This window comes from Peromyscus maniculatus, chromosome 12, assembly GCF_049852395.1.
Source record: "Peromyscus maniculatus bairdii isolate BWxNUB_F1_BW_parent chromosome 12, HU_Pman_BW_mat_3.1, whole genome shotgun sequence".
Classification (NCBI taxonomy): Eukaryota; Metazoa; Chordata; class Mammalia; order Rodentia; family Cricetidae; genus Peromyscus; species Peromyscus maniculatus.
In genome coordinates, this window is record NC_134863.1 from 11,896,793 (window position 1) to 11,923,728 (window position 26,936).

Consider the following 26,936-nt stretch of genomic DNA (forward strand, 5'->3'; position numbering starts at 1 on the left):
GCTCTGACATGCCCCCTCCCCTCCCCACCCCTTTCCGGAGCACTGGAAAGACCAGGAAAGGGGAGACACTAGCGCCCTGACAAAGCCCTGAAGAACAGGAGTTCCAACCCTGAGCCACAGCTTCCCACGGGCTGAACTCTGCCACTGGCCCAGGCAGCAGTCACAGGCAGCTGGCCACCGAGCAGCCGGGAGTCGTTTTCACAGCTGCCCTTCTCCTCTGGCCTCCAGGAGGATCACAGCCGCCCTCTTCTAAAACCTGCCCAGCAAAAAAGCATCAAGACACCAAGGCCACACACTGGGCCACATGTCCCTGCAGCGCTGGCTTCTGTGAGTGCAAGGCAGCAGTGATGTGGAGTTCTGGGGAGACCGGGAAGAGAGCAGCAGAATACTAGGTCCCTTTCCTTGGTATTCTGAGCCGCCCCTTGGGGACTTCTTGCCCAGCGTCCTGATGTCGTCTTATGTAAAGTCCTCTTTAAGAAAAAACTCCCCCTTCATTGTCTCTCCTGACTCATGCCAGAGGTAGAGTGCACCTCCCTCTTTCGCGCTCTCTCTCTCCCCCTTTAATAACAAACTTTCCGCGTGGACATCTGTGTCTGGATGCTGAGATTAAACTCTCCACCTCTCCACACATCTGCATGGCTGGTCTCCCTCACCCACCAGGGCACCTTGGCCCAACCCGCCAAGGCCTCCCTCGTCACAACACCTCTGTGAGTAGTCACTTTCCACAGTGAAAGGTGGCCACCTGGCTGCTCTGCTGGGGGCTGGCTGGACATGTGGCTCCTCAGAGGAAGGCTGGGAGGGCAAGTGACGCTAAGCTCCCGACCCCAGCGCATCATGCTAGGAGCCTTGCACCAACCGTTTCCAGTCCCCGAGGTCAGGGGCCAGGGAGGGCTTCCCCCGTGTGTGCTGTGTGGTGGTCAGGAGGGGCTTTAAGCACACGGCCACTCGACACAAATACAGTACGTGAATTAGTGGGAGGAGCTGGGCAGGAGGCAGGGCCCTCACAGGATAGTACCTGGCTGGCGAAAAAGTGTCCGATGATCCTGACGATCACTTCACTTCCTCATTTTCATCTGGGGTTTGGTCACGAGGCACGATAACTTCTGCGCTTGTCAAGTTCTGGAGCTCATTGACCTGGAAAGGCAGAGAAGGAAGTGAGTGAGTAACACACACACACACCCGGCCCCCCAGCCCGCCCACCCCGGTCACCCATGAAGCTGATACTTGGGCTGTGGACGGAGAAGCTAACCGCCCGCCCCCTTTCCTTCTCCTGCCTCAGCTCCTGTAGGTTTGGCTCCAAAGGGCTGACTGACAGAGAAATGGGGGTGTAGCCCTAACTCCACGAGGCTCTGCCTCTCAGGCTGAATGCTCCCATTCTGCAGACACTCGTGCGGACTTCTAGTAAGAGCCCAGGTCAGTGGCCCACTTCTGGACCTGCTTCCCTGGCTGCTGGCCAGGAGCTATGGCCTCCTCTGACTCAGAATAAACCCACCCACTTCCTTCTCCTCCCTCTCCTCACCCCCCCCCCCCCGCCCTCTTCTTTCCTTCCTTTGCCCCCTCTGCTCCCTTTGGGCCAAGGTTGGCCTTGAACTTGCTCTATAGGCGAGGATGACCATGCACTTCTATCCTCCACTCTCCGTTTGGCTGGGTTCTACCTGCCCTGGCCCTTGGCATTGATGCTCAGCTCACAGGCAGGGTGAGGGGCTCAGAGGGGTGGCCACCCACAGCTGGGGAGAGAGAGGATTCAGTGACCGCTTCCAGTCTCGGTCTCCAGCACTTCAAGTCTGTCGAGCGGTCAGTGTGCGTACCTGGGGTTTGGACTGCACTTGTGGATCCTAGCCAACTACATTCTCTTGTGCATGACTCACCACGTCTAGAATCTGCGCTGCCCGACCCCAGTTCCTGCCACTCAACGTCACTTCATCATCACAGGCCCAGAACTGCTCCGGTCACCTCCTCACCAAGTGAGAAAGCCAAATTCTTGTGTCCACAGATAACCTATTGATGTCTAGGGATCAATATTCTTTTCTCGAGGGGGGGGGGCGGCTGAAGGTTGACCCCAGGGTCCCATACTTGCTAAGTGCATGCTCTATCGCTGAATTATGCCTCCAGCTCCGCAATCCAGCTGACGTGTGTTACTGAGACCTTCAGACTGAACACATAAATTACACTTTCTCACCCTATTGCTGAGCTAACTCCCCTAGAGCGGATGGCCAGACTTGAGAAAGAACCAGAAAATGGGATGTGCAGTAGGGAGTGAGAGGGTCCCTGGAGACTGTGGTCCAGAGACAGCACAGGGCAGCTGCAGCCTCCGAACTTGGAAACCAGACAGAGAGGGGTCTCCAACGGGTTCTATCTGCTACATGTGGATGTGAGGGTGGGGGTAGGTGGGACGGGAGATGGCCTTCTTGTCTTGGGATATAAACAGGGCTGGGTGGCATAGTGCTCAGGAAGAGGGTGGGCTTGACACCATGGAACTGGGCCCTTAGTGCTAGAGCCCAGCGGATGACCTTTCTGTCCTTGGAATCCCCATGCCTCATGCATCCTGCACGTGCCGGAGCCCAAGCGTGTCAGCCCAAGGCCCTCAGACATGCTGAGAGCGAGCAAAGGAGCGAGTGAGGGTCTGAGGGGAACCGGGCATGGCCAGGGCAGGGAACTCATCCAGGTGAAGGGAGTCGGGAGCCAGCTTACGGTTTTCCCCCCTTTGCCGATCACGCGGCCGGCTGTGGACGAGGGAACACGGATGTGGGCTTCCAGCTTCACCTCTTCTTTGGGGTTAAAGAAGTTTTCTTCCTTCAGCTTCCCAAAGATCCGTCCCTGAGCCTGAGGACAAGATGACTGGTGATTGGGCCACTCGGTCAGCGCTGTGCGGGAACTCGGGAGTCCCAGGGACGGGATGTGTGGGCTTCCCTCCAGGCACGGGGCAGCTGCCCACCCGCCTCAGTTCTGCCACCCATCTCAGCCACCACGCTCCACCGTCTGTGCATGCTGCCGAGCCTCGTGATCTGCAGGTGACTGCTTCCTCTAAGGAACGTGTGTGTCTAGGCAAGGGCAACCGTGAGCCACCAAGACTGCACCCTGTTTTCATATGCCCAGTGCCTGTAAGTACGTGATTGGCTGAATGTGTTTAAGGCATTCTTAACCCCCCTCCACTGTATGCTCAGTTCTCTGGTTACTGAAGGAGGCAACAGGATCTGCTAAGTCTCAACACGCCGCTGCTTTTGTGGTGCTGAGAATCAAACTCATGGCCTTGCACATGCTGGCCAAGTCATCATCTCATCATGTACTTAGTCGTTAGTATGTTGTGGGACCATCGCCACTATCCAGAATATTCTGGATCCATCTCAGGGATGGGACAAGCCCATAATCCCAACCTTTGGACAGTCGAGGAAAAGAATTGCAGGTTAAGACCAACCTGAGCAATTTAGTGAGGCCCTGAATCAAAACTGAAAGAAGAGGACTAGGAATGTGGCTCAGTGGCCGAGTGCTTGCCACCTCCTATGTGTGAGGCCCTGGGCTTAATCCCGAGGACTGCCCGCCACTCTCAACCAGCCTACATCTTTCTCTATGGTTTGCTACTGGACACATGCACGTGGAACCATGGCCTCCATGCTCTTATTTCTCTAGGGTCATTCCTCTGTAGCATGCATTGGACAAATCATTCTCTTTTGTGGACATACCACATTTTGTTTATTCAGTGCCAAGCTTCTGGTCCCCTGTGATTTTCATTGTAAGAGCTGAACTTTTATAAATCAAAGCACATTTCTGACTTCTTGAAACGCAAGTTTTAACGTTCCTCGAGGAAGGACATCAGACACAGAGCCATGCTCCTCGCAAAAGAACTCTCCCCCAACGCTGCTAGAATTCCCTCACAGACTGCCAGAACTTCCACAACATAAGGTTCTCCTCTGCACCCATGTTAACGCTCTCAGCTGGAGAAGCCCAAGACGGCCGCCCAATCAGAGACATGCTGGAGGCACTGGCCAACTGGGCACCAACGGACACCCTGCCTTTCCATGGAGAGAAGACAGAGCACAGAGGAGAAACGAGGAACTAGGCACAAGTCTGACCCGTGAGCAGCAGAAGGGGAAGTGGACACCAGGCTGGCAAAGCAGCACCTCAACTCCCCTGGGCTGCCTGCCCGGCACCCAGAGCCTGCGGGGCCGGCATGGGCTTTTGGTACTGACCTTGAACTGGGCTTCAGGTGGCCCGGTGATGATGACCATCCTTTCACTGACATCTGGACCTTCTGCCGGGGCTATCTGCGGTTTGAGAAAAGGAACGTGCTGATGCCAAAGCTCCTGTGCTTGCCGGAGAGCATTAAGAGCATGCCGACACCAGCTGATGACCAGCCTCTGCCTCTGAGCGCCACACATAGTGCCACCTCTGCCCTGGGTCTTAGGAAGTCTGACCGTAATTCTCAGTATCAAATATGGGTCTCTGGCTACCCAGGGCCAGTAGTTACTGCCTGTCCCTGCAGTGAGCACCCTTCCAGAACTTGCCTCTTCCCTCAGCCAAGTCCTAGGAGATACAGGCTCTGCCAACCCCCAGGCCCAGAGGGAAGGGAAGGTTAGTCCACAATGCTGTCCAACTGGTATCTAGCTGCTTCCCGCCATGACGAAAATGGACTAAACCTTTGAACTGTGAGAAAGCCCCAACCGAATGCTTTCTTTTATAGGAGCTGTCGTGGTGGTCATGGTGTCTCCTCACAGCAACAGAACATGTACTGTGACAGGAGTTGGCACCAGGGAGTGACAGGCCTGACCATGCTGCTTGGGGGTGGAATGTAGACTTTGGAACTTTGGATTAGGAAAGCAGCTGAATGCTTTAAGCAGGGCTTAAGGAGCCACTATCACTAGGAGCATGACGGCCAGTGTTGAAGGCAATTTGGACTGTGAAGTCCCAGCTCAAGAAGGTTCAGAGGGGAAGGGTATTAGTAAATGGCCTAGAGACCATTCTTGTGATGTTTGGCAAAAAAAAAAAAAAAAAAATGTGGCTGCTTTTTGCTCTTGTCCCCACCCCCCACCCCCCCAAAAAATCTGCCTGAGGCAAAATTGAAGCATTTTGGATTAATGGCACTAGCAGAGATTTCAAGATAGACTAGCACTGACTCTGTTGTCTGGATATTAGTGGTCACTCTCATGCAGATCTATAATGAAAAGGAGCAAGCTGAGAAAGTGAAAATACAAAATGTGTAGTTTGAGGAGAAAAGGATCACCAGGGAGTATAATAGAGATAAGTCTGGTACTCAGGGAGATAAAAAGTTTCAAGAAAAGCCTGATGCTCAATGGAATAAAGGGAGTGGTGACCTCAGGGCAAGATCCCACCCAGCTAAGCTTCCAACTTGTGAAAAGGAATTAAAGAAAAGTTTAGTCATGAAGAAAACCATCAACAACAGAAAGCTGATGAAAATGTATTTGAATGAGGGGGCCAAGTTCCAGCCCCAGCAAACAGAACTTGGCGGCTTCAGCCATGTGGTTCTGGCTTTAGAGTCAAGGATAAAAGTCAGGTGCTGTGGACTCTCCCTCCATGGCTAAGAAAAGCTACAGACACCAATGTGCTGGGGCCCAAAGAGGCCACTGTGTGACGCTGTGAAAGTGAAGCCTGGATTTCACTGGAGACCCCAAGATGTTGGAGATGCCACAGTCATGAGGTAGCTGCTGAGGAAAGCTGCTCATGGGGAGTGGAACCAGCTCAAGAGAGAGCAGTGTGCTGCAGTCAACAGAGCTGAAAGGAGCTGGAGATCTGAAGAGCGCTTGATATCAGACCTGGAGATGCAGAGTTTGGACTCTGTCCAGATGGTTTTTAGTTTTTAGTCTTGCTTTGATTCACTAATTCCTCACTATGCTCTCTTTCTTCTCTTTTGGAATGGTAAAGTATATTCTGTGACATTGTATGTTGGAAGTATGGCACCTGCTTTTTTTTATTTTGATTTCATAGGGATTATAGTTAAGAGATTGTCATGTATCTCAGAAGACACTTTGAACTTTGGAATTTTAAACAGTGTTGAGACTATTATACACCACAGGGACTTTTGAAGCTGGACTGAATGCGTTTTTGCATTATGATACAGCTATAAGACCTCAGGGGTCAGGGAGTGGAAAGTGATGGTTTGAATAAGAATGACCTCCAGAGGTTCACTTGGAACGTCTAGGGAACGGCACACTTGTGGAACATCGACTAAGACAAGGTCTTTATTACATTTTCTCCCAGCACATCCCGACTTACTTAAACAAATCTTTAGGGGAGGAAGAGGAAGAGGAAAAAGGAGAAGGTGACAAGAAAATTGAGCTGGACCTGTAGTTCATGTCAGTAGCCCCAGCTACTGAGGAGGCTGAGACAGGCTGGTCATTCGAGACTAGATGTTAGAGGTTAGCTTGAACACACGCACGCACGCACGCACGCACGCACGCACACACCTCTCCTCTCAAAAACAAAACAAGTAAATTAAAAATCATCAAATCATGGCAGAATGAAACATAATTCAAAGTCAAATGAATGGGAAGCACATCAGGAACATAGCGATGAGGAGCCAGGAGCCACAGGTGAGCACACAATGCGTCGTGCAAGGCCTGACACAATTCTCAACTCAGTTTCTCTAGAGCACTGGCCCAGCCGAGCACAGTGACAGCAGAGCAGAGCACACTCAGGAGGTGGAAGCAGGAGAATCAGGACTTCAAAGTCATCACAGGCGCCAAGGTAAGCTGGCGGTTAGCCTAGGCTATGAGACCAAGTCTCAAGCAAGCAAACAAAAGAAAGGGGGAACATCGTCCATTACAGGGCCACTCAGGCAGAAGGAACCCAGGGTCAGAGAGGTTCCATTCACTCTGCTCTGTGGTATACTGTCTCCAAAGCTCAGAGGAGACCTTCACTCAGAGGTCTGATTCCGTTTTCACCCCATCTAGGCTCTAAGCCAGGGTCTACCCTGGGACTTCAGGGTCCAGTGCTGTGTCCCAGCTTCCTTGGGAACACTCATCCACTGCATGGTGTCACCTGCACTGATCTAGAAAGAAGGACCCCTTCATCGAGACCTCTGGAGACTCCTCTGGCCTTGCTTACTTACTCTGTGGCATGAGGACAAATGGAAGACATAGGTAACCAGTAAGCAAGCTCCAGCGTACCACCCTCCATGGTGGGCAGTTATTTCTTGGTGGTAGCCGCAGCCTGTTCAGGGGATGGAGACTGGGGCAGGCTGGCCCTGAGACAGGTGGCAGGAAGCCCCGTCTACTTCAAGATTCAGCATTGGCACAGAGTCCTGAGAATGCTGTGGAGCGATGCCTACAGGACTGATCAGACCTGCGCCTGAACTCCCTCGCTCTTCGTTTCCCTGAAGGCGCTAACTGGGAATGACTCTGAAGATCAGTAAGGTTGCTACGGGAGGAGGAGGATGTGGAGCAGAAACAGGACAATCTGGGCAAGTCTCGGCTGTCACACTCTGTAGCTTTGTGGCCATGGGTAGATAGTCAGACCTCCTGGCTCCATTTCTCATAAGCATTAGCAAATGGGGAAGTTATTGCTGTGGTCAGCAGTAGCAGGTGGTCAGGGTCCTAGAGGTCAATGGGATTTATATCTAAGAGCTAGGCTGCCCACTTAGGTTCCTTGCTCAGTTCCTATTCTGTGTCTCACTTCTTCCAGTAAAGTGGGGCTTGGATGAAGGAACCCCTCAAAGCTCTTTGGTCCAAATTGTCTCACTGTGGGTTTTCAGCATCTCAGACTACAGCACTGAGCACCAGCAAAGATCTCCTGGATGCAGCCAGCCTGTTCTCATCCCCGCTTTCTCCACTGTCTAGGCCAGGAAGCTGCCTGTGGTCAGGCCACTGGGCATAGAGGACCACATGTCCACATCACAGCCGCCCGGTCTAGGCTTCACCCTGTGTGAGTGCGAGTCTCTGACTGCAAGCAGACAGATGCAGGCTGAGGGTGCAGCGAGTTGCAGTTCTTTGCCAACGGCACTGCAGTCCTCATTCTGCACAATTCAGAATGTTCTGGTTTTTCCTGTTTGTTTATTATTTTCTCTGTCATACTTGCTGCGGGAGAAACTCCAGCTCTTAGGGAGAAAGTGTAAGTATTCTTTCTCTCCAAGTCATGAGACTCGGTTTCATAATTCGGGGTTGTCTCATGGTAGCAAATTATCTTCCACAGCAGTGGGAAGTGTTCCCGGCAGTGTTCAGTGTCTCAGCAGAGCTGACAGCCGGGCTTGAAGCAGGCCCACGGCAAACAATCCTTGACAACCGAGAGAGGCAAGCAAAGAGGATGTCCCTAGCCTTCTGCTCAGTCCTGGCCTCTTAATAGGTGATGCCATCAGCTCTTGTCTGCCTATGATTTTATCAGCACCTTCCAGAACGTTCTTCATTCAATTTGTTTTCTCATAGTCTGTAAGTCCTCGAAGCATAGACTAATGCTGTGGAATGGTCTGTATGTCAAATTGCTCTGATTGGCCAATAAATAAAACACTGATTGGCCAGTGGCTAGGCAGGAAGTATAGGCGGGACTAACAGAGAGGAGAAAAGAAAGAACAGGAAGGCAGAAGGAGACACTGCCAGCCGCCATGACAAAAAGCATGTGAAGATGCCGGTAAGCCACGAGCCACATGGCAAGGTATCGATTTATGGAAATGGATTAATTTAAGCTATAAGAACAGTTAGCAAGAAGCCTGCCACGGCCATACAGTTTGTAAGCAATGTAAGTCCCTGTGTTTACTTGGTTGGGTCTGAGTGGCTGTGGGACTGGCAGGTGACAAAGATTTGTCCTGACTGTGGGCAAGGCAGGAAAACTCTAGCTACAGACTAATGACGCACCGGTGTGCTGAGTGCTAGCACAAATGCTCCTTCCACTCGAGCGCATCCCCTCAGCTGGGGGGTGGGGGGGATCTTCAGCCTTCTTTTATCCTCTGAGAAGAGGGGACAATGCCAATCCTCGGAGGACCTGGTTTGGTCAGTACTAGTATCTTTCTTCTAACGTAGTTGTTTGGTGGAACTGGAAAGGACTATGATGAAGAATGGGAGCAGACAGGAAGGGTCCTGGAAATACATTCTGCAGATTCTGTCTCTGGGTGGTGTAAGAACTGTCTGGCACTGACCAGAGGAGACCAAGGGGACAGGCAGCTGGCAGCAATGATCTTACCTTGATAGAGGCACCAGCAAATCGAGCCAGTTGTTTGATGTGCACCCCCTTTTTCCCGATGATAGCACCCACAGCCTGGGTTGGGATGAAGAGATTCACAGTCTCCTGCTCTGGGTACTAGAAAAGAACACGTGCGTACTGTTATGCTCACTGGGCACCTCACAGCCCAGCCAAGTACCGTAAGAGTATGGGAAGGCCTCACTACCCAGGGAGATGGCCAACACGGCATGGTGGATCTTTGTGTGACCTGGTGTTCTACATGAACCCAAGCGGGCTTGCATGGGCCTACAATCCCCTCTGGGTCTGTTTGCTGGGCACAGGCAGCCTGGGTTCTCTGACATGCACAGATTTGATATGTATGTTTCCTGTGCCTTCATCCGAGACCAGAATGGCTGTGGTGGTTCAGTGGATTAAAAAGTGCTTGTCACACAAGCCTGATGGTCTGATCCTTGGAACCCATGGTGGGAGGAGACATTTTCTGAAAGTTGGCCTGGCCAGCCAAACACACCTGCCCACGGACAGAGGGACAGCTGTCCAGTCCCTCCATAACTAGAAACACCATTTCACAAGGTGGATCCCCCTGCTGTGCCCAGGCCCCATGGCGAGTACCAGGGATGGGCAAGCCACTTGTCCCTGGAAACCCCTGAGGAAAGAGCGGCTCTTAGGTCAGGCTGCCAATGGTTCTTATGGGAGTGCAGTGTCTTCAGGGTCAGACTTGGATTAAAGAACACCAACAAGAAAAAAAAAGGTGTGGTGTGGTGTGGTGTGTGCCTATGCACACGTTCATGTGCATACACCACACACACGTTGGAGGCCCGAGGTCGATGCTGCCGTCTTCCTCACTCACTCTCTCCCTTAGCTTTGACACCGAGAATCCTATGGAACCTGGCCAGTGAGATCCAGGGGTCCCGTCACCACTTCCTCAGCACTAGGAGCACCACCGCACCTGGCTTTTATGTGGGTGCTGAGGATTTGAACCCAGGTCTGCATGTTTGTATGGCAAGTACTGTGCCAACTGCGCCACATCCCTTGCCTACTGGAAACTTTTCTTTAGCTTATTAATATTTGCTAACTGGTTTTCTGTTTTTAATAATTTTTAAAAGAGAGAGAGAGAGTGTGTGTGTGTGTGTGTGTGTGTGTGTGCGCGCGCGCACACGTAAGTGCAGGTGCCTACGAAGGCTAGAGACACTGGATCCCCTGGAGTTACATGTGACCATAAGTCACCTGATGTGGGTGCTGGCATCTCCAGTCCCCTGAAGAGCAGTGTGCACCCTTAATGACTGAGCCATAGCTCTAAATCTTTGGCTCTTTAAGGAAGGATTTTACTCTGTGTGTAGCTTAGGCTGGCATGAAACTCACTACATAGCCCAGGCTGACCTCAAACTCAATCCTTTCACCTCCCACTCCCAGGGTCACCTAAGAGGCCACACAGTTGAGGAGGCTCCCCAATACTGAGTGTGAAGCAGGGTGCTTACACTCTGAGATGTATCCTTCTGGGACAGCCTATAGCCACAGTGACCAGTCACACTGTAACCAGTCACTGGCCTGTTCATCAGAGGCCATGTGGGGCAGCTGTGGAGCAGGAAGAATGGTGGCCGGGGCAGGTTTGAGGGGCACTTACGGAGTGATGATGCGGGAATGGGCCGAAATGGTGATGAGGGTACAGACTGGAGAAGTATCCAGAGTGGGTCTGCATATTAATGAGACGTTCAGTGAGTCAGGTGTCCGTCCATACGGCACATGTGCTCTGTAACCAACACCACCGTCCTATCTACAAACTTGTGCCTTTGTGTCTCTAATCCCTGAACCCTTGACAAGGTGTCACCTGTTTGCATCAGGCCCCGGGCCGCAGCTTCTAAGATGAGCCTTGCTCTCTAGGCATTCAGCCCAGTCCCACTGCTCAGACCCGCCTTTCAGTGAGGACAGGGCTCGTGGCTCCTGTTCCATGGGGGAATGACAAGTTGTGCATTACAAGCACAGAGAATCCTGGGGTCAAAAGCCAAGAGTTATTCAGAACAAGCAAATGTGATCTTGGGAGGACGGAGCAGTTAGCTGCATCAGAGATTCCCAGAGGAACAGAAGCTCAGTGTGGAGAAACTGAGGGCGTCAGTAAGAGAGAGGGAGCAGACAGACAAAGACATCGTGTGCAGATGTGGAGAGGAGAATCAGGAGGGCAGATGTGGACTCACGACGCAGAGCTGGCTATGAAAAAATCACAGTTGAAGCAGTAGCTACTTTTTAATTGAATACCTGCAGTATAGCAGGGACAATGATATTCTACATCTATTTATAAATTCTTAACCCGCATAGTGATAACATATCCGAGTTCACAGTCTTCTGGGTAGGACACTTACTAAGTGAGCAAAGCTGTGTTAATTATGTTTTACATAAGGTCAAGTAAGCAGTACTATCACTGTTACCACCAGCAAGACGGTGGCAGGTGCAGAGCACCAAGGCACGCAGCCCTGCCCGACAGAGGGCGATGTGGATGAAGCTTGGAGCCCGAGGACAGCTGAGGCCCCGAACACATTTCAGGGTGATGTGTGTGTCTTCCACCGTCTGCATCTCCAGCTAGACTCAGCTCCAGATTAAGATCCACTTGTGATTTCTTACCAACAAAACCAACTGTTCTTTTGAGCTCGGAGAGAAAAGATGAGTGCTTCCCAGGTTCTAGGGAAGGGCCATAGCTGCAGCATCAGGGCTCTTGCTCTGGTTGAACTGAAGAGACTGCAGTGATGTCTCTGCCCACAAGAGGGCACCACCAGACTGGGATCCCAGGAAAGCCTCCCGTTTTGAAGGTGGGCCAAGAGGGAGCTGCATCTTTTTGAAAACTCTCTGGGAAGCACAGGGACTCCAGCCCTTTCTCTGTGCAGGTTCCTGTTCTGGGGTGCGGCTAGTAGGCACAGGGGAGACGATTCCTGTAGCTTTTTCGCTCAAGGCTCTAACCAAGGGAGATAGGGCCTCTGCCTGCTTCTGGCCCGAAGCACTATTCCTTCAGTTCTCATAGCAAAAGTGATTCCTGTAAATTGTGAGTCTAACACCCATGCAAGGCCAAGAACAGATCTAGAGCACAGCTTGTATTCCAAGTCCTCAGGGTCCTAACATGAACACGGCCCAAATCAGAACCATCCTGGGACAACGAAGAGATTTTTAAATAAGCTATAAAAGGGTGATGAGGACAGATTCCTTTTATCCATAAGTCAGAGCCACAGGATTGCTAGAAGGACAGAATTCTTTCTCAGCAACCAGGAAGTCATTTCTAGCGGAGACTCAGACCTAATCAAGTCTGAATCTCTAGCTCTTTTACAAAGTGGACCATTTTTTCAAAGCTTTCTGAGTCCACCCACAGACTCAAATGCCTATATCTGATTGTATTTGACCATCCACTCACTCACTCACAAGCTTTTGAGCACCCATGTGGGAGACCTTATTTTAGGAGACAGGGACACAAGGGACTTATGGTCTATGTGGGAGACAAATGCAGAAAAGAACTTCAGAGAAGTCTTCAGACATTGACCACAAAGACGGAATGAACGAGCAGCCCCTCCGGCTGGGCATCGAGACTCCAAGACCAAGATCACACATGGCCCTCGGCAAGAAGTATGTGGAGCAGCGGGGTTCCTAGGTCAGGCCAGGATAGGTTGACCTCTTTGAAATTTAGACAGAAGGCCAGCATGGAGAATACAAGGGCATTTGGAAGGGCATAAGGAGAAGGCAGGGGGTTGAGATCATGCCTTGTAGACGTGGTCCAGATGTGGACTGACCTCAAGAACATCTGTGAGCCAAAGAGTGTGGACTGTTTCAAGTACGAATGAGTATTTATCTACAATGAAGTTGGTGTCTGTGTCCTTTCTCTTTCCATCTCCCCTTGCTAAGGTGGCGGTGACGGTATCCAATAGAAAGTGATAAATTGTTTCCTCTGGTGATATATATATATTGGTTTCTTGAGACAGGGTTTCTCTGTGTAACTGAGCTATTTCTGGATCTCACTCTGTAGACCAGGCTGGCCTCAAACTCACAGAGATCCGCCTGGCTCTGCCTCCCGAGTGCTGGGATTAAAGGTGTGTGCCACCACTGCCCGGCATATTCTTTTTTTTTAAAATGGTTTTATCAAGACAGGATTTCTCTTTGTAGCCCTGGCTGACCTGAAACTCACTCTGTAGACCAGGCTGACCTCGAACTCACAGAAATTCATCTGCCTCTGCCTCCCAAGTGTGGGAATTAAAGGCATGTGCCACCACTGCGTGGCTCACTCTTATTTTCTTTTTTTTCTTCTTTTTTTGTTTTTGTTTTTGTTTTTCGAGACAGGGTTTCTCTGTGTAGCTTTGCGCCTTTCCTGGAGCTCACTTGGTAAAGTTGCAGACTTTCACTTTTCTGTTTTCTGCTGGCTTATGTATTTGTTGGTGACAGTTTCCTGTATTCCGGGCTAGCCTCAAACTCCCTGTGTAGCCGAGGATGAACCTCTGCTTTGCTGCCTCACCCCTCTGTGCTCTGGTGACACGTGACTCCACACACCTGGCTCCTGCGGTGCCCAGCACCCAGCCCTGGGCCTCACACCTGGCTCCTGCAGGCACCAGGCCCTGGGCTTCTTTGCCTTTCACAAGTACTTACCAATTGGGCCCAGTCTCCTGCTAGGGACTTTTGTTAAATCTACAGGTGATAAGGGTTTCCTGCTCATTGTGGCTGTCTCCTACATTCTCTGGGATCTTGCTTTCTTTCAGAACTTGATCACTGTGTCTGTTGACTGGCCTCGCTGCCCTCCCCCCCCCTCTCAATTTTATTTTATGTGCATTAGTGTAAGGGTGTCAGATCCCCTGGAACTGGAGTTACAGACGGTTGTGAGCTGCCGTGAGGGTGCTGGGGATTGAACCTAGGTCCTTTGGAAGAGCAGCCAGTGCTCTTAACCACTGAGCCACCTCTCCTACCCCACCCCACCCCACCCCCAACACTGATTCTTTATACATGCCCAATGAGATTTCATTGTACTTTCATGTATTTAAGTTAACTCGAGAGGATACATTAATGAGACCATGGGGAGGTTTGTTGATAATGTTCTCCCGAGGCTCTACCTGACCTCACTGAAGAGTGGTTAAGAGCTCAGGCCGCACCAGTCCCGTTAGCAGGGGCGTGGGTGAGCCAGCCCCGGAGTTGTGAGCATGGGAGAGCCGCCCCCCTTGCCATCTGCCACGAGGCATCATGGGCGGGAGAGAGATTTATATATATATACACATACACTATTAGGAATCAAGAAGCAAATGACCACAAGGTCAGATATTAAAAAATGGAAACAATCTGTTATGCACAGCCTCATGGTGTTGTTGTTTCTAAAATAGAGACAAAATGGATTCTCCCCTCACGCTGGAGAGCAAACTGAAACAACAACTGAAATGGACACTTCATAGAAATTACAAACTAACCAAAAAGGCCAAAAACTTTGAAAAGAAATGGAAAAAAAGTCATCTTTTTCTAAACAAAAGTTGCCAGATCAAGATGTTTCATGAGTAGAATTTATCCTATCTAAAAGCAACAACAACAACAAAACTCAGTATATTTTCTTTCATTTTGTCAAATAGTAAAAGCCGCCAGCTTTCCAGTCCATTCTTTGTGGGAAAAAAACCACAAAAACACAAGCCAGCTTTCTGCTGAAACCGCCAGACAGTATAAAAGTGTAGTGACTCCCGTGTAGACACAGTTGAACGGAATGGGATGAGGTGCAGGAATGCGATGAGGTAGGCTGGGGGACAGCTGGAACTGGGCAAGGTGGTGCATTCACCCTTGCGGGGGTGGGGTGGGACAGGAGATCAGCGGCTCGAAGCCACAGTTAGTGAGACCAGCTTGGGCTACCTGAGACCCTGTCTCAAAGAATCACAAGCAAAACAAAGGCAGAGCTGGATTTCCAGTTGACTGATAAAACAGCAGATAACTCAATAAATTACTTTGGGAAACTGGCTCTTCACTTGGAAAAATAATAAAGTTAGATCAAGATAAATCCCCTGTAAAATAGTTATGAACAACCCCCAGCAAAACCAGCAACTAAAAATTAGTGTAAGGAAAACATTTTTACAGTCTTGAATGAAGAGGCTTTTTCCTTAGCATGGCATTAAAGGCCACGCGCCCCCCCCCAAAAAAAAATCACATATTCAGTTTTTATTTATTTGTTTCATTTTCTTAAGACAGGGTCTACCTACGTAGCCCAGACTGCCTGAAACCTCTGGAATCCTACCCCCTCAGGCTCTCAGGTGCTACGATTAGAGGCAGGAGCCACCATTCAAGGATTAAGAAAACATTATCTTTATGCTTAAAAATCCAGCACCAATTTGGTCTAAGAGAATGCTGTGACGGTTAAATTGCATACATCATTTCCTACTGTAATTCCAGTTATCAGGGGCTTTAGCTTTCAGACAGACTCTAAGGCTCCTTATTCAGCCCGTCCCAGGAAGTGAGCCGTCTTCGGTGGCTTCTAACGGCACTTACTCGGAGATTACGTCTCACAGCAAAGGTAAAGGATGTGAACTCCCCATCCGCCGCCCCCGTGTGTGTCTGCCACGACCCCTCCATTACACAGCCCAGTGGTGGCTCCTTCCTTTCCTTTAAGGGAAATTGGACAGAACCGAAGAGATGGTATGCGGTGACTCCCAACACCTCAGAAAAGCTTCTGCCGGATGGAAGGTGCTGGGCCTGGTGCCAATTCGTGCCGGTTTTGAGTGAACGCAAGGGGGCCCTCCCTAGGAGCCACTAGCCACGCCCACTACACCAGATTGCAGAACAGAACTGGCTCACCCACCTGATTCTCCCCACTGAGACAGTTTATACACAAAACAAGCCATGTGCTTAGAGAAGAAAAAGCGGGGAGGGCAGCTGTCCGTGTCTGGTGTCCGGTGTCTTCAGGCCCCACTTGGTCATGTACTAATCCTGAATGATGATTGTGAATGAGGGCAACAAGCGGGAAACATACCATTCACGTTTCTTCTGCCGAGAGTTATGAGTCAAACCACACCGACTGATAACCTACTAAATATCAGGCAGTGTGCTGTTTAGACTCAGACGCTGGGGCCTTTTCCTTTTAAAACTTCCTTTCAATAAAGTATGTCTGAATTATGGACAAAGGTGGGAATGTGTATCTGCTCAAGAATAATCCAGGTGTCATCTGTATTAAACAAGGGACACTCATGAATGTTCTTTGAAACAGCCACGGGGTTTCTCTGTGTAGCTCTGGCTGTCCCGGAACTTGCTCTGTAGACCAGGCTGGCCTCGAACTGCCTCTGCCTGCCAAGTGCTGGGATTAAAGGTGTGCACCACCACTGCCAGACCAACAACTTTTATTTTTATAAAACGGACCGCGAGTGAATGCATCGGGGAGCGGCACTTTCTTCTCTGTGGCAGGACACTTACCATGTTTGAGAGCACACGTTCAGAGCTTGGATCGATGTCAATCTCCCACTGGAAAAGCTTCCACTCCAATTATAATCACCCACGGAGACAGAATGCAAATAACCGCTTTTGCCCTTACTCAACATGGCCGAGTAGCTGTGCTGCCTGGAGGAGCCCAGCCTGGGGGAGCCTCGGGACACCGAGCTACTTACAGCGAAGGGGTGGTAGGGGGCACTGGGGGGGACCCCACGGGGCCCTGCTGGTGGAGGAAGCACGGACAGTCCTGTTGAAAAGATGCCAAGTGCACTGAGGTTCAACCCTGGGATTAGATTGGCTTGTTGCTGGGGACAGAAACGAAGAAAAAAGATGAAGGAGAGAAGCCCAGAGAGGCCAGGCTGGCCGTGGCCACTCCCCACCTCCTGTCTGCACAGCACCAGTGTTTCCCTGTCTGTCCCGCCCCGGTACCTGGACTTCCTCACCTTGTACTGGGCGTGGACAACAAACCTCACCCTCTCAACCTAACTCTGACATTCCCTCAAAGCTTCCCCGTCCCCCTTGGGTGTAGCTACGCATCTGACTGTGGTCAGTCATGCCTTCACCAGCTGCTTTCCTGCTGAGCCCCGGCCGCTACCCCACCATTACTGCTCCCTCCATACCCTGTGCCCTTTCACCTCTGGACTCCGGTGCCCTATCATTGGTCCTTCCTGCTCCCCTGTCCAGGTGTCTCCCCGACCCCCTCCCAGTTGACATGGCCTTTTCTAGGCTCTCCTAACGCTCCTATTCCCTCAAAGATACAGGACAGAATCACGGGCTCAGTGCCTTGCTTCTGCCTCACTTCCCGGGGTCAGTGGCCATGTTACTTAGAGCTGTATTCAATATCGGACACACAGTACTCCATATTAACATTTGCTGAATGAGAACAAACACCAGTCTTTTCTAACCACCCACGGACGGGTCAGAACCTTCAAGATCTCCTTCCTTATTTCACATTTCTACCTAGCATCCTCACCAGGGCTGGAGGCAGAGAAATGTAGTCCCTGTGCTGGCCTGTGCCCAGCCTGCCCCAATCCTCTGTGGGTAAAGTCACTCTAGAAAAATGTCCCTTTTTGTAAAAATGGAGAACAGCAAACCTGGATCCTTCACCATCGCCTCACGCTGTATGTTAAGAGCTGGTGATTGTGTGATTTCTCTCACAGAGAGAGCATGGACTTGGCACAGGTGTCTAAGGGACATGTGCTGAAATGGTGATGTGTAGGGCACCTACACCCTTCTGAGCACATCCAGGTGTTCACGGACAGAGATGTTTAGCAAAGACAGAGTCCCCAGGAGAATGAGACGGCGAGATGAAAATGCCACCACGCTGCTCACTCAGGATGCTCTGCCTCTGCCCATCCTGGCCCACAATTACTGTGTGGTAGGCAGTCATGGGGGGGGGGGCGGCAGAGGTGGGGGATGGGACGCTGACCCGGGGAAGAACCGTGCAGCGTTGCTGAGGGAGGCGGGGCGGCAACACAGATCGCCACCAGGTCAGTGTTTACTCCTCTGTGAGATGTGAGTGCCGGGGATGGGAAGAAGAGGAAGGGTCCAATGGAGCCCAGAGGTCAGTGAGGTTGATAACTGTGGGGACTGAACTGTGGCCCATGACGGCTGGTCAGAGGACCCTTTCCAGTCTCAGAAGATGATAGTGAAAAATGAAAGATTTCACTCTTCTGAGACGAGCCTGGACTTTGCTGACGGGGAAATAATTTTAAACAATTAATAAGGCGAGAATTAAGGAACAGGAAGAATGTGCTATAGAGCGCTCAAGTGGGTGACAGCATTTACTAGGCCAACTACAAGCGCCAACCAGCAAGCAAGAGATGCCAATCAGGAGCTAGCCCCTCCCTTCCTCCCACCAGCCACTCTGAAATGCCTGCTTCAGATAGACTTTCCCCCCAAACAGCCCAGACTAGACAAGGTCTCTCTACCCTATGACGCCATCTGTTTTAACCCTGAATAATTAACTCCAGGCCTTACGTATGCTACACACATATTACCACAGAGGTAAACCTCCAGCCCAGTCTTTTAAATATATAAAGGAGACAGGGTTTCACTATGCACCCCCAGCTGGCTTGGAACTCATTATGTGGACCACGCTGGCCTCGAACTCACAGACATCTACCTGCCTCTGTCTCTCCAGTTCTGAGATTAAAGGTGTGTGTCACCAGGCCTGGCTAAAGTATATACTTGGGATTTTAAAGAAAGAGAGGACACAATATTACACAAAGTTTAGAAAACAGGGGAACCCACTTTCCTGGACCTGTAATTTTTATTCTCATTATCACAGCATCCAGCCCTGTTGACCCACATTAGTGTGTGTGTGTGTGTGTGTGTGTGTGTGTGTGTGTGTGTGTGTGTGTAGCCCAGCTTTGAAACCTTCCTGTTCCAATATATGTGATCATGAGCATCACCCCACTTTACGGTCTGGAAGGTATGATTTTACTGGCTCATGCTGATCTGGGTTTACCAGATTAAAGACATCTTTAATCCTAGGAAGTCGGACGCTCTTCCCATCTGCCCTAAGGCACTTCCTCCTCAGCAGAAGGACAGCTATCCTTACAGAGCTCGGGTCCTGCCTTAGCCGTCGGAAAGCCAAGCGAAGGAAGGGCTGGGCACTTACATTAACGGCCAGCATATCATTTTCGAAGGCCTCTCGCAGCTTCTTCATGATCTCTATCTCAGCATTGGCGCATGCATCAATGGCGCCCTTCACCGTGATGGTTCTCTCAGGGTTATAGATGCTCAAATCCTGCAAGCTGGCCAATGAGGAAAAGACAGGAAGAATAAAATTCCAGACCACAAACACATTCTGGTAAAGACTTGATTTTTTTTCCTAACACTGTAGCATAGAATCCTGCTATCTAGTCGCAAGTCTTACTAGTGACTAGTACTATGAACCTTGGCTTCACGAATGCTAGGAAATGTTGTGGAATAATCTTTTTGTACACTGTGAAGATATGTTATTCTGATTTGTTTACTAAAAAGCTGAATGGCCAATAGTTAGGCAATATTTTCAGGCACATAGGATGCTGGGAAGAAGAGAGGAGTCACCAGCCAGATGGAGAGGAAGTAGAAAAAGTAAAAAAACATAGATTAAAAGATATGGGTTAAGACTGGAGAGATGGCTCAGAAGTTAAGAGCACTGGCTGTTCTTCCAGAGGTCCTGAGTTCAATTCCCAGCAACCACATGGTGGCTCACAACTGTCTGTAATGAGATGTGGTGCCCTCTTCTGGCCTGAGGCACACATGCAGACAGAACACTGTATACTTAATAAATAAATAAATAAATAAATGTGGTTTTTTTAAAAAAAAAAAAAAAGATATGGGTTAATTTCAGTTATAAAAACTAGTTAGAAACAAGCCTAAGCTATCGGTCAAGCTTTCATAATTAAAAGTTTCTGTGAGGTTATTTGGGAGCTGGCTGGTGTGACAGAAAATTTTGACTACAAGGAAAGCCTTCTACCTCTGAGCTATATCCCTAGCCCCAAGTCTTACTTTGTATTTTGAGAAAGGTCTCACTAAAGCTCTCCTTGAGTTCACTGTGTGGCCAAGGCTAGCCTTGGACTTTTGCTTCAGCTGCCTCTTCTCCCAAGAGCCTGGATTACAAGCTTGTGGCGCAGAACTGACCGGATTTTTTTTTTTTATCTTACCAATTTCATGGTGCTGGGGATGGAGCCCAGGGGCCCCCTCTTGCTGGTCAGTGCTCTGGTGGGCTATAGAGCGAACCCTATGGACCTGCTTCCTGCTGCTCAGAGTATGGCACGGCTGAGCATTTCCCCTCTGGAGAAAAGTAGAGGCTAGGAAGGCTCAATCAGTCACTCCTGAACATAAGTAGTCTGAAGGGGGAGCTTACGATGAGATGGTGATCTTGGTCCCTGTGTCATGTTCAATTTTCTTCAAATTTCTGCCTTCTTTGCCAATCAGTCTTCCAACCAAGCCATTGTGGGCCAAGATTTTCAGAGGCACCTCCTCAGCTCTAAAAAAAGAGAAAGTAGATTCACCACTTAGAACAGAGGCTGCGTTGTCTCCTGGTGTCGTTATCTTCACTTCTTACGAATGGAAACCCATTTTTTAAGGTTCTTTCCCAACCTCAGCTAATAAATCCTGACTGAAATGAGCCACACGGTGGTAACTCTACTTCCAGTTTCTACTCACTAGTAGCCAGGTGGCAGTGAGTGCGTCCAGAGGCAGGCCAGTGGGAACTACACTAAAAAATAGAGTCCCCTAGAATCCAGCAATCCCACTTCTGGGTATATATCAAAAAGGAATCAAAATCATGACTATTTGCAAATCGACATTCACAGCAATATCATCAAGAAGCAGTCAAGGCACAGCAGTGTAATCCAGATTAGGGGGTGGACATTTTATGTGCTACAGTGTGGAGGAACTTGAGGGCTGAGATAAACCAGTCACAGGAAGACAGATCCATGTGACCCACTCATAGCAAGTATTAAAGGCAGCGGTTCTCAACCTTCCTAATGCTGCGGACCTTTAATGCAGTTCCTCATGTTGTGGTGACCCCCAACCACCATTATATTCTTTTCTTTTCTTTTTCTTTCTTTCTTTCTTTTTCTTTTTTTTTTTGGGGGGGGGGCTTTTCCAGACAGGGTTTCTCTGTGTAGTTGTATGAGTGTTTTGCCTGCATTACAGAAGAGAGCATCAGACCTCATTACAGATGGTTGTGAGCTGCCATGTGGTTGCTGGGAATTGAACTCATGACCTCTGGAAGAGCAGTCAGTGCTCTTAACCGCTGAGCCATCTCTCTAGCCCCCCATAAAATTATTTTTGTTGCTACTCTATAACTAATTTTGCTACTGTCATGAATATCTGGTTAGAGAGGACACCTGACATGTGACTGTGAAACGGGTGTTTGACCCCAGGAGGCTGTGACCGACAGGTTGAGAACCATTGGTCTAAGTAACCCAATTGGTGAGAACAGTGAGATGAGACTAGGAAGTCAGAAGCTGTTTAATGGGCAGAGGGAGGTTCAGGTTTGTAACCTGAGAAAATTCTGGACATGTATTTTATAACAGTGTGAATGAATACATTGTTATGTGTATTTTACCACAATTCTTCCAAACATTTAAAAAGGCACACAACGTGACAGCCTTCCTTTCAAGTTTGGGATATCTTCCTGTGGTGATACAAGGCCTGCGATACTGTAAGGAAAGCAAAGCAAACATCCCAGATCTTTGAGCCCAAGGTTCCAGCGACCTTGGAGCTTTTCTAACTTAGGGCTCTGTGTTATTTGACAATACAGTTTCTCACTATTTATGCCACTTGTATTTTCTACTAATTGAGAACGGAAGCATCTGAGAGGCACATACATCATTGCAAGGCACCCAAATCAGCAATATGGTTAGGGGCTGTCCCAGGATGCACCCCTCAGAGGGCAGAGGAGCCTGTCTGCCTTGTTCCCTGCCCATCCCCAGTGCATACAGCCACATCCAGCACACGTGGCAAATTAAAGGAAGCTTAGTGTCTTATCGTGTATCATGTGCCTTGTCCTCGCCCCCTCTGGTCCTGTCCTCCCGGGACTCTCGAGTCACTCCCTGCGTCCCCAAGTCTTGGATGAGTCTCGTGTGCAGCCACCAGGCTGATTTCTCACTGCCGTGTTTACTCCTGCTCATAGCTGTAGCTTCTACACGAAGCTCAGTGCTCGGCCCAGGGCAGCTGCTCAGAAAAACTCAGACATTCAAACTCTATCGTGGTTCTATCCGACATCTTAAAATCCCCATCCACACACCCATCTGGCAGCCATTTTATAAGTGGGGTACAACTAATCAAAAGAACCAAGGGGGGTGTTATTTGTAAAAGCCTCAATGGGAGGAGGAAGAGAGTCCATAAGTAGGCAGAAGAGTCAGGGACTGCCCCCACTCCCACTGTTAGGAATCCTACAAAAAACACCAAGGTACTTAGTCACAACACACACGCAGAGGACCTGGGCCAGACCCTACAGGCTCCCTGGCCTCTGTGAGCCCCATTCATCCTAGACAGGTGATTCTGTGTGCTGTGTTCTGGCGGAGCTTTTTAACATATTTCTTAATCTTACAGCACTGCACGAACTTACAGTTTGGTCTCATCAGCCTCTTTCTGCATAATTTCAAGAATCATGCGGCACGCTTCAGATGTCCCTTCTGGGGTGGCATGGATGGTGACAGGCTTCTCTGCAGCCCCAGAGTTCTCCTTTCTGTGGATGTCTACCCTATAGGGAAAGAATCAGGAGCCATAGCACAGCAATGCCCAACAGGGTCTTGGACGCAAGAAAGCACAGCCCCGGCCAACACAGTGAGGAGAGCGGAAATGCTATCAGCACACTTGCAGCTCAGGCTGCTCTCCGAGGGGCCGGTGTGCAAGGGGGCTTGGACCAAATGTAAGCCCCCCGCAGCTCCGGTCAGAAGGGGGCCGTTCTGGCAGGAGTGGTGCAGGACCAAGGTGCCCAGACAACCTGGTACTAAAGCCAGCTTGGCTAATGAAGTCTTTTGTGCAGCCTTCAAACGTCTAGAGAAGTGAAGAGCAACGTGAGAAGGGGGCAGCCCAACAGAGCAGTGCTGACCTCTGCCATATGTGAATCCGAATTCCAACACCAAACTCAACCAAGCTTTGTGTATCGGAACGTGGGCAGAGGGACAGAGAGACAGAGGGACAAAGGTCTGCCTCTCTGCCTTCCTAAGGTTCTGGTTTCCTTTCTGTTGGCAGTCTGCCTTCCTCCAGGCTCTGTCCACTTTCAGAGTCTTGTAACTGATGGCAGCCCCTTCCACTTCACTGTTAGAAAGAACCCAGTCTTCAACCTCTTTCTCAAACTGGGACCCACACTTTGAGAACTCATGTCACTTCACTGAAACATAAGCCACCTTATACAATTTTTGCAATCAGAACAGAGACATAAAAATTACTTTATAATGCTGAGATAAAAGGCATGCGCCACCACACCCAGCTAGACTACAACTTCTTACTTCAGCATTTCCCTCCAGGGAATATGCACACTGGGTCTTACCCATCAGTGTCGGGGGGTGGGGGGGTGGGGGGGTGGGGGGGGTTTCCTCTGCAGGTTACAGGACACTCACTCAAGGACTGGAGTAAGACACACCAGCTCAGGTAAGAGGATTTGCTAGAAATCTGGTGCTTTGCAACGTCAGTTCATTTGATCTGCCCAATTGTGTGCATTCTCACAACGATCCTGGTAAAACACAGTGGCTTCCTTTTTCACAGAAGCAACTGATACTCAAAGAAATGAACTAGTTCATAAAAACCTGCACACACGTCACTGTTTTCAAGTCCTACGTTTTCATTACAGTGTGCTGTGGTCTTAACGGTCATATAAAAATCAACAATTGTACAAATCATTTTGCCCACTGGCTGCTACCTCCAGTTCAGTCTTCTTACACAGAAAGCCAGACACAAAGCCAGATACTTTCTTGTTCAATGTAGCAGTGACCCACAGCTTCTACAGAAGACAACCTAGATGGTCTAAAGAATGGCTAACCCAAGTCTGACTCAGTAGAAGGTAAGAGCTCACACCAGAGCATCCTATGACCAGGGCTCCTCTCAGCCACTGTGGAACCAGATCTGCTCACAGAACGCCAGCAAACGGGACCATCCTTCCTGGAGGTCCTCAGTCTTCTCTTCACGGACTCAGCCTTTCAGGGAATGATGATTACGTCATCAGCATGACCACTCACTACAGCCCCCACCTGAGGTGAGTCTAGCCAGTCTATCAGGAGAAGAGCTGCTCCATATGACAAAGCCTTCCACTATAGCAACAAGTGCTCCGAGCATGGCGGAGACAGGGTGCAGGCGACCCCTCAGAAGGAAGCAAAGGAAGCCCTGGCGGCACGTACCGGGACTGGGTCTGTTTAGTGATGTTCTTGATGGTCAAGCCCTCCTTTCCGATGATGGCACCAACAAACTGGGTGGGGACCAGGATCCGCAGCGGGAAATCAATCTGTCTGGCCTGAGAAGAGCTCCCGGGGCTGTGGCCTTGTTCCCGGGAGGAGTGGTCCCCACGCTGGACTCGCTGAGGGGGCGGAGGAGAGCTCACCTCTTCATCGGGGATGTAGGAAATCTTGAAGGAGTAGTTCTCAAACTGATGCCCACTCAGCTTCTCAATGGCTCTGAAACACAGCGGGGTAGGGAGGCTTAGTGGAGAGTACAGGAAAGCCCGGGTGTCTGGAGGGAGGGCTGACTCACTTCGCTCACTAGCCACTTACGTGGTGCCTGTGCCAAGCACCAAGGATGCAGAGACAAATCCCGTCTCACCCCTGGAGTCTCAGGCGACGGTTAAACAAGCTCTCTCCGCATCTAGGTCTAGGTGACTAAGGCACAATTCTGCGGTTTGCATCCTCATCCCCATCCCCACCCGAGACTAAACTCCTCTCACCAAAAACTCTAAGTAGGGGTCCAAGAGAATTGCTTTCTAACTGTAACACGTCTTCATGATTATCTTAATCATATCACAAAATTTAAATTAATTCGAGAAATTCAGAAACCCATAAACACAAATGAGGGAAGCTATAGAATGGATAGTTCCTTGTCCTTATTATGCATTGTTTACTAAAACATATTAAAAATGGATATTCTATTTCTGGTCCTTAAAACTCAGTTAACACGCTAAACATTTTCCATCATCAAATAGTTTTATAGAATCCATTGCCCACTCCACTGGACACAACTGTAAATGAGGTCAGCCTTCTCCACTGGACACAACTGTAAACGAGGTCAGCCTTCTCCCGGTTCGCTGTAACCTTTGCTACTGAGCCTCCCTAAGCTTGGACATTAGGCCCAGTCTCTTGAAAAATCACGTTACCCTGGGTACCTCTGAAGTTACAGCTCTTCCTCAGGGGCAAACGCCTAGAGACCAGACTGCCCAATGTCCGGCTGGTAACGTCTCAGTAGTCACTATTTTCTAGCAGATAGGGTGTGTCTGCCCTCAGTCCTCAAGGTTACAGATTATCTACAAATAACCATTATAAACAACAAGATCTACCCGTGTTTCCAAAACTGTACATGAAGTGGGAGAATGCCTTTACATGTTTCCGCAGCCATCCTACTGGGTAACACTGAGGGTCTGCGAATTCATTCCAAAACAGAACCTTCTGAATTCAATGAAGGCAAGCGGGTAACGTGTAGATCCAGCCAAGTGGCACTGGGCAATGGCTAGGATGGGCAGAGGTGGCATGGCCTGGCCAAGCTTCACAGCAGATGAGCCCGTACGTTTAGCAATGACCAATTATTTACCTTCCTGAGCCTGTCGGTAGGAAAATGGGTACACTATGTCTCCACACGTGCTGAGAACTGCAACAGCAGTGAGGTAATTACCTTAGAATGGGTATAGCCTGGGCTACACACAGCCAGGAAGTACGACTACCTGTTATACTTCTAAGTTCACCGGCCTATGAGGCACTTCAAGGACCTCCTACCAACAGAAACTTCTTAGCTAGGCACAGCAGGACATGGCTATAATCCCCCCACCTCAAGCCCAAAAGATTTAAAAAAAAAAATCTTGTTTTTTGTTATTGTTTTAAAAACTTTTAGTAGTAAACTCTAATCATTATTGAAGCAACAGAGTAATGAACGGAATAAGAGTAGAGAGTCCAAGTCCGGCACATGGGTGGAATATTCCCAGACAATTAAGCCTGCTGTTGTCGCTGAGGTGAATCCTTTTTAAAATATCGTACACATTAAAAACTACTGCTTTAGTCTCCATTCAGTGAGTGTGGACAGAAGGCTGTGCACACTCCTTGTGGAGAACGAGCATGCTCCAGGTAAAGAGGCTCCAGGTAAAGAGGCCCCAGGAAGCTCGTCAAAGTGAGCCCATGGGTGGAGTATCATAACGCTGGTATCCTTCCCTTCCTGCTGATGCCAAGTTCAACACTGTTCAACACGGAGTCCCCTGGATGATCACCCAACAGCCTGGGACGAGCTCCCTGGGGTTGCACAGACATGGATACCCTGGAGCTGTCCCGGCATGCCCAAGAGGATGTGGACTGGCTGGCACCTGTCTTCTCAGGAAGGGTTTCCAGGAGCAGGACTCAAAGGAAACCAGAGACAAGCCCGAACACCCCTGCAAGGAGGCAAACCCAGACCCACTTACATCTTTGCTTCCTCTCTGGTGGCATAGGTGACGTTGACAACAGCGGTTTCTGTATCTGTATTGACTGGGGGAGAAATGAAAATCGCATCATCATTTAAAAAGAGCTATCCCCCTCCAGCCCGGGGAAGGCTAACTTCAGGGGAAAACGCATCGTATCATCTTAACCGGAGTCATGTGCACCTCTGTTTACTATCATTATAGAATCTGTAAATCAAATGTATACCACACTCTGTAATCAGCTGCACCTATAAAACGGTGCCCTGAATTTCCCTTATTTTTTTTTAAAGATTTATTTATTTATTACGTATAC

The 26,936-nt window shown here is 49.6% G+C and overlaps 1 protein-coding gene and 1 pseudogene across 1 annotated transcript in view; both read right to left on the reverse strand.

The window, feature by feature from the left end:
• Positions 1-26,936, reverse strand: part of LOC143268218 (bcl-2-related protein A1-like) — a 277,543-nt pseudogene that overhangs the window by 183,319 nt on the left and 67,288 nt on the right.
• Positions 1-26,936, reverse strand: part of LOC143268216 (insulin-like growth factor 2 mRNA-binding protein 2) — a 78,551-nt gene that overhangs the window by 2,173 nt on the left and 49,442 nt on the right. The window contains 12 exon segments of the mRNA XM_076549352.1: positions 1,016-1,057; positions 1,060-1,134; positions 2,692-2,823; positions 4,188-4,262; positions 9,124-9,240; positions 10,745-10,813; positions 16,707-16,835; positions 19,154-19,289; positions 20,387-20,509; positions 22,604-22,738; positions 24,375-24,647; positions 26,627-26,690. Coding sequence (XP_076405467.1) covers positions 1,016-1,057; positions 1,060-1,134; positions 2,692-2,823; positions 4,188-4,262; positions 9,124-9,240; positions 10,745-10,813; positions 16,707-16,835; positions 19,154-19,289; positions 20,387-20,509; positions 22,604-22,738; positions 24,375-24,647; positions 26,627-26,690 — 1,370 coding nt within the window.